This window comes from Sinocyclocheilus anshuiensis, unplaced genomic scaffold (assembly GCF_001515605.1).
Source record: "Sinocyclocheilus anshuiensis isolate Anshui unplaced genomic scaffold, SAMN03320099.WGS_v1.1 scaffold577, whole genome shotgun sequence".
NCBI classification, from domain to species: domain Eukaryota; kingdom Metazoa; phylum Chordata; class Actinopteri; order Cypriniformes; family Cyprinidae; genus Sinocyclocheilus; species Sinocyclocheilus anshuiensis.
Window position 1 is genome coordinate 571504 of NW_015539872.1, and position 7076 is coordinate 578579.

General features: G+C 38.4%; 1 protein-coding gene across 1 annotated transcript in view; it reads right to left on the reverse strand.

Moving 5' to 3' along the window:
- Positions 1-7076, reverse strand: part of LOC107685255 (versican core protein-like) — a 37910-nt gene that overhangs the window by 23203 nt on the left and 7631 nt on the right. The window contains exons 7-8 of the mRNA XM_016481775.1: positions 5483-5776; positions 481-1743 (exon numbers count right to left, since the gene is read on the reverse strand). Of these exons, the coding sequence (XP_016337261.1) occupies positions 481-1743; positions 5483-5776 (1557 nt within the window). The remainder of the gene's footprint in view (positions 1-480; positions 1744-5482; positions 5777-7076) is intronic.

Consider the following 7076-nt stretch of genomic DNA (forward strand, 5'->3'; position numbering starts at 1 on the left):
TTGCGGCATTTAATTTAATTTATTTAATTAATTTAACAGTTACTGTATAATGGTAAAAGATTACCATTATTCTTTCTGTGTTGAAAAAAATACACCCTAATAATTTATGAACAGTGAATCATGATTTATCATGAATTTAGCAGCTTGAAATCTCTGAACAAAGGGTTAGCCAAGCAGAACCTTTGTTAGTTATCTTAATGTTTCAATCATATATAAAAAACATAAACACTTCAAATCATCATTATATATTAAATCTGTTACTGATAACGAATGAAAACCACAGAGGGTGAGAACATATACTATTCCTTTCATGTTACATGTTCATATTTACATAAGATAGTGTTTTTAAAATATATGATGTAGCCCTGCCTTGCACATCTTTTCAATATCAATGATCCATGGGACTAATATGCCATTTCAAACCACTTTGTTCAGAAAGCATGTGGAAACCTCAGAGGAAGAAAAGCAGAGAAATCATACCTGATGAGTGATCAGAATCAGTGGTGGTGTCTGTGGTCTCTGTTAGTGTCTCCCTGGGTGCCTCTGAAGGGCCTGAAGTAGCTTCTTCGTGTGATGTTTCATGGTCAGTAAGTGAAGGTGTCGTTATCACTGCTCCTGCAGCAACTGTGGCTGAACTAGGTGTAGTCAAACCCAGTGACTTCGTAACACGGTCAGTCAGTTGAACAGTTTCGCTTTCTGAATAGCTGGTGAATGTCTGAGATGCCTTTTGTGTTGATTTGGAGGTTCCTGAAGTTCCTGTAGATTCTCCAGTTTGTGAGCTTTGCATAAAAACAGCGGGTGTAACTGTAGAATCAGCGATGGTAACTCCACTAGAGGTCTCTGAAGGTTCAGGTTCTGGGCTGGTGGATCTCTGTGTAGACAGAGGTGGGGGGTCCGCCATAACAACACCAACACCAGTCTCATCTTCATACTCAGAGAACACAGTAGACTTAGCACTCTCAAGAAAAGTAGCCTCTGTTGCCAGTGTAAAAGATGACTGTGTGGAAGCGTGTAATTCATCCTCGCCTTTACCAGCACTGGTCTCGCTAGCTATGTGAGTCAGAATCTGTGCTGGAAATTTTGTGATTGGCTCACTAAGTGAGGACGATTCAGTTTTGTGTCCAGATTCTTCAGTGTTTACTAATGTCAGTACAGTGGCCTCTGATTCTAAAACGCTGCCTGTTGTAACCCCAACCAGGATAGATTCCTCTGTTTTCCCGACTGCGAACATCAGTTTTGTGCTTAGAGAATCTGAGAGTAAAATGTCAGGTAGAACAGTCTTCACTTCAATGATGCTCTTGTCCTCTATTTCCTTCATTGGTTCCTCTGAGGCTGTGGGAACTGCAGTAGTAAGTTCTCCACGGATCACGTCTCCACGAACGTTTGCTGCATCACCAGCCTTCTCAGTGGCAAAATCACTAATATCAAAATCTGGAAGTTTTGTTGTGGGAAAGCCTTCGTCAGATTTCGCTGCCGCAAAAGGTGTGATTACAGATTCTAGTCTGTCAGGGACGTGGCTTGTCTTTGGTGGTAACATGCTTGTAGAAAACATAGAAGGGGCATCTGTTGGAGAAAGGACATCATCAGAGGTGGCCTGTGACGCATAAGAGGGACTGGCCTCAGGAGAGAGAGTCTGGTCTGTGGTGGTCCCTGTGCTGAAGAATGCAGTGGTGGGCTCCATAGTGGTACCACTCTGAACTGTGACATCCACCCAGGAGGACTGGTTGAATAAAAGCTTAGAACCTAGAGTAAATAAAATTTAATTAATTAATAAAAATCACAGTATTTACAGAGTATTTTGTATTATAGACAAAAGAGTGCATTTAATCCATACTAAAATATAGAACACAATTAATAATACGTACTCAGATTGCAACTTCTTGTTTACAGAAACATAGATTCGAGATTCAAGATTCAAGATTTTTATTTGTCACATACATGGTTATATAGGGAATATATGACCAGCAGTGAAATGCAAGTCAGGTCCGCTCCATGGACAGTGCAATTATTAAAGAATACAAACACAAGAAAATTATATATAAATATAGGTATGGAAAAAGTAAGATGAAAAAATAAGAATAAAATAAAATGAACAGGACAGTATACTGTAGGCTTAATAAATATTTAGATGAGCAGGAATATACAAGAGAAGAATGTGCAAACAGGTTGTACAGGGTAGTAACATAGCAGCAATAGAGGTAAAAACGTAAATAAATAAAATATTACAGAAATTGCTGTGTGCAAGTGACAATGTCTGTATATTAAGTGTCATACTGATAATTAAGTGAAGTCATGTTGGTGTTAAGAGACTGAGTTTGAGTTTAGGAGCCTGATGGCCTGGGGGAAGAAGCTCCTCCTAAGTCTCTCGGTTTTTGCCATCAGGCTGCGGAAGCGCTTACCAGATGGCAGCAAAATGAAAAGACCGTTACCAGGGTGGTTGGAGTCCTTGATGATTTTAACAGCTCTGCTTTTGCAGCGTTTGAGGTAGATGTCCTGTAGAGAGGGGAGAGCAGACCCTGAGATGCGCTCAGCTAAGCGCACAACTCTCTGCAGGGCTTTGCAGTCTTGACTGGAGCTGTTCCCATACCACACTGAGATACACTGAGTCAATACACTTTCTATGGCCCCCGAATAGAACGTTTTCAGGATTGCTGGCGAAACCCTGAATTTTCTCAGCTGTCGCAGAGGCCACGATGGGTTGGAGGATAAAGTGTCCTGAAACAGGTTAATGTAGCGGTGTCCAATGTCCAAAAGTGTTCTTTTGTCGTAAGTGAACATAAAAAGCACTATACTATAAGCAAAATTATTAAAGTAACTATTACTTTAGTTAAAAGGAAAAAGCAAAAAAAAAATGTATATCCTATAATTATATGCAAATTATATATTTAAATAATACATATATGTACAAAAAAATGTTGTTAAATAAATATAAATGTACACTACTTTTCAAAACATTTTTTTTAAATTGCAATAATATTGCACAATATTACTGTTTTTACTGTATTTCTGATCAAATGAATACAACCTTGGTGAGCATACAACACTAATGTCAAAAACATTAAAAAGTGTTATCCCCAATTGTTTGAACAGTGGTATACATATATATCATTATTTACTTTATTTAAGAATAATAGTAGTATTAAAATATTATGACATTTTCTTTTTGTCACGTGGTTGTCTTGGTTTGATATCCAGAATTAAATTTACAAATTTGGACAAATACATTTTGAGGCCACTGTATCTAAAAAAATACCATGATCTCTAAATAAATCTCTGTTATGGGATCTTTCCATTTTCACACAAGCTTCCAACTGTCAGTCCATCTCTTGGGACATTATGCTTGATTGCATGATTATTATAATTAAATTATTATGAAACATCATCCCAGTATTGCTGAAACAAGACAATGATTTAATCATTCTGTTCTCAGAGTCCCAGAGAGGCCTATATTTCTAACAAATGTTGAAACATACCTAGGTGATAAAGCTTTTCAAATTGTTGCAATCTGAAAGTGATTTTCACTTTAACTCCATATAAGGATAATAAGGGCATGGTCATTTTTACACAACTTTCTAGGTACAGACAGTTCTTTGAGCATTTCATTGTATGCAGTGCTTGATTTTAAATATGTAAAGGTTGGTGTGATAGCACATCAGATTAACTTGGCTTTAAACTATTCAGTGGATTTCTTTTAACTGAATGGTGTCAAAATGGTTCAACAACCTAACAATTGTTTTGCAAATTGAATTTCATTCACACAAACAGCTTGCATGCTCTAAATGGCTTTTAATCACCCTGTGTTCACCAAAAAAAACGTTATCTTCAAATATAACAGGCCAACTGCCAAGGCTCCAGCTGTTCTCCATTATCTACAGGCTCTCTCTATTCAGTCTGATGTCAGCCATGAGGTACTTTTTCCCTCAAGAAAAATGTTCATCATCCACGTGATGCATTGTCTGATGGTTTGTGGGATGTTATAATGTACCTCCCTTTTTATGCAGCTCTGTCACTATATCAAACATTCACAGTCATCACAGGTCAGACGGACATGAGAACCAAACCCACCACGGAAGAGAAGACACTTGAACACACTCAATGCCACATGGATCAGAGAGGCTTGACAGAGTTGAAACAGACCAAACAAACAACAAGGTCATAGTGTCGAGGTTTAGGGTTAATCCCAGGTCCATTACTTATCACAGCAGTCAGTGGCTGTCATTCTGGGTGAGCGCCCTGCCTAGCATGGGGTAGGTTGTCTAAATTAGCCTCAGTTGAAAAGATACCCCCCCCCCAGGTCAGGGATTAGCGAGACCCACTGATTTTAGCTCTCTAGTAGTAGCGTTCTCCTTTATCTTTATGTCTGTTCAGATAAGCGCTGGTGCAAATGACAGGAAGGACAGAGAGTCTGACAGCGGAAAGAGACAGAAAAAGAAAAAGTAATAGTTAACAACTAAGTCGTTTTTAAAGGGGTCATATGATGCGATTTCAATTTTTCCTTTCTCTTTGGAGTGTTACAAGCTCTTGGTGCAGTTATTTTTTAGCAACATCATATGACCCCTTTAATCTTTGTTGATGTCTTTAGGCCTGTGCTGTGCTCCTAAGTTATGAAAAAGGTATGTTACGCAACAAAAGACTTATACAGAAACATAAAGGAAAGAAGGCAAATAAAGTTTCATTCATTATAATTCAGATAAAATGAATGGGAGAAAACATAAATCTCAATATGGCAACTCTAGGGAAGGAATTCTTACCTTTCAGTTAAAAGACATCAATCATATATGCATTTAGTAGACCTCCCTGAAAAATGCAGTTAGCTGATATTATAATGAAAATTAAAACACTACAAACTAAAAGCAGGCATTTAAATGCTAAAAGTGAAATTAGGAGTGACAACATTGTAATGTACAATAATAAAATTGGATTTTAATTTAATAACACTAAATTTAACAGTGTATTGTTCTTATGAGGTCATCCAAGCTGATGGGAACATCAAGTCTTTCTGAAGTCTGAGTACCTACAACACCACAAGGCAAAGTCTGACAAGCATATGTCATTTTAGCCACAAAGTACTACAGTAGCAAAACGGACCTCTGGATGTTTAAACCCTCCTGTTAACCAAGCCCAGTTTGGTTGCCTTAGAAACGGGCGGCAACCCAGAATGCAGCAGAGTGAGGTCAAGGAATCACTGGAGAATGAGCTCTCATGTAAACTTTTCCATACCAGGCGTCTCAACTTAAAAGAACCTCAATTAACAAAAAGTGGTTCACTTTAACTAATATTCTGCTTTGATTTACTGCCCTTAAGAGGCATTCACAGTAAGTCTGGAGCTCGTGTTTATGTGTTTAATGGGGTGAGGGCTCCATAATACGCATACTGAGAGAAATGACGTCAAAGCAGCTGGTAAAGTGGCTAGTCTCGCAACTACTCAGGTGTTCGTTTATCACGCCATAAACAATTCATGAGCTTAGTGTAAAGTTTTTACCTTTGAAACAGTATGCTCCTAGCTTCATATTGGGATCTGGGAAGCCTGTTTGGTTTCGGTAGCGGTACATGGTGCGGACACCCAGAAGACCACCACCACACTGACTTCTGGGTACGGAGACAGGGTGGCGAGCACTGCCATCAGACAGCCATCCGTAATCACAGCGGTCCAGACCCTGTCTCCAGGCAGCGTGGATTTGACCAGGTGAGGCCAGCTCTGCATCCATGCTTTCACACTCAGCCTTGGCCTCATCAAAGGTCATCTTACGTGGTGTGGGCGCAAAGAAAACATTACCTGAAGTAAAAAAAAAAACACAAACAAGAAACATTTTGTATTATATCTAAAATTAGCTGCATTTTGAGATTGTCATAAAAACAGCATGCATGTTAAGACTGTAATCATAATCATTAAAGTCTTGCTAACAAGTATTTTCAAAGCGCCAGTCAATGAATCAAAACCCTCATATTGGCCCTGAGTGGAGGAGGAATACCCTAATAATATGACAAATGCAAATTCATTAAACAGTTTTCAGAAAAGAAAGAATTGTTTTCCATTAGCAAACGCTGTGGTGAATCAAATGAAAATAAAAATAAGGGGGAGTTGTTTTCGCCCGGCCTTGGGTGTAGCTGTCAAAAGCTAGAACTGAGGGTTTTATGACATCTAAGTAATTTACAGCAGAACAGTAAAGACATACCCAGATCTTCTTTTGTGAGGGAATGAGACATATTAAAAACCACAACATACAGCAGGGTGTTAATTTCACAAATCCATTTTCCATTTGTTTCTGATGTTAGTTGTTTTTCATGCTTTTGTCACAACATTGAGCTGGACTTAGCACATATTAAGAATACCAAGTATCCTGACAAGATATGAGAAAACTTTTTTTAATGATTCTTGTTATTTTGGGGTTATCTTGGGATTTGTAAAGGCACACTGAATCCAACATTTTCATATGCGTTTTTCCATTTTTTTTTTTCGTATTCATCATCCTTTCCTATCAAAATGCTTGCTTTGGATGCGGAAATGCAGAAAATTTAACTTGATCCAAATTTTTTATGACGGACGAAAGTTTCGAAGGCAGTGTGTAAACGTGATTGACACAACGTGAGGTCGTATTTATTTTTTAACATGTGAAAATTTCAGACTCAGTGTGCAAAGACCTTAAAGGGGTCATCGGATGCCCATTTTCCACAAGTTGATATGATTCTTTAGGGTCTTAAAGGGGTCATATGATGCAATTTCATTTTTTCATTTTTTCCTTTCTCTTTGGAGTGTTACAAGCTCTTGGTGCATAAAGAAGATCTGTAAAGTTGCAAAGACTAAAGTCTCAAATCCAAAGAGATATTCTTTATAAAAGTTAAGAGTCAGCCACACCTACCTAAAACGGCTCGTTCTAACACGCCCCCACATATCTACCTCACTATGTGGGAAGATTTGCATAACGCCGCCCAAATGTTCGCGCAAAGAAAGAAGGCGTAACTTTTATTCTCGCTGTAGTATTGTTGCCGCCGCCATGTCTTGAAGGTGCTGTGAGCTTCGTTGTGAAAGCGAAACTACTTTGTTTGGTCTTCCAAAAGAGGACGATATCCGCTTC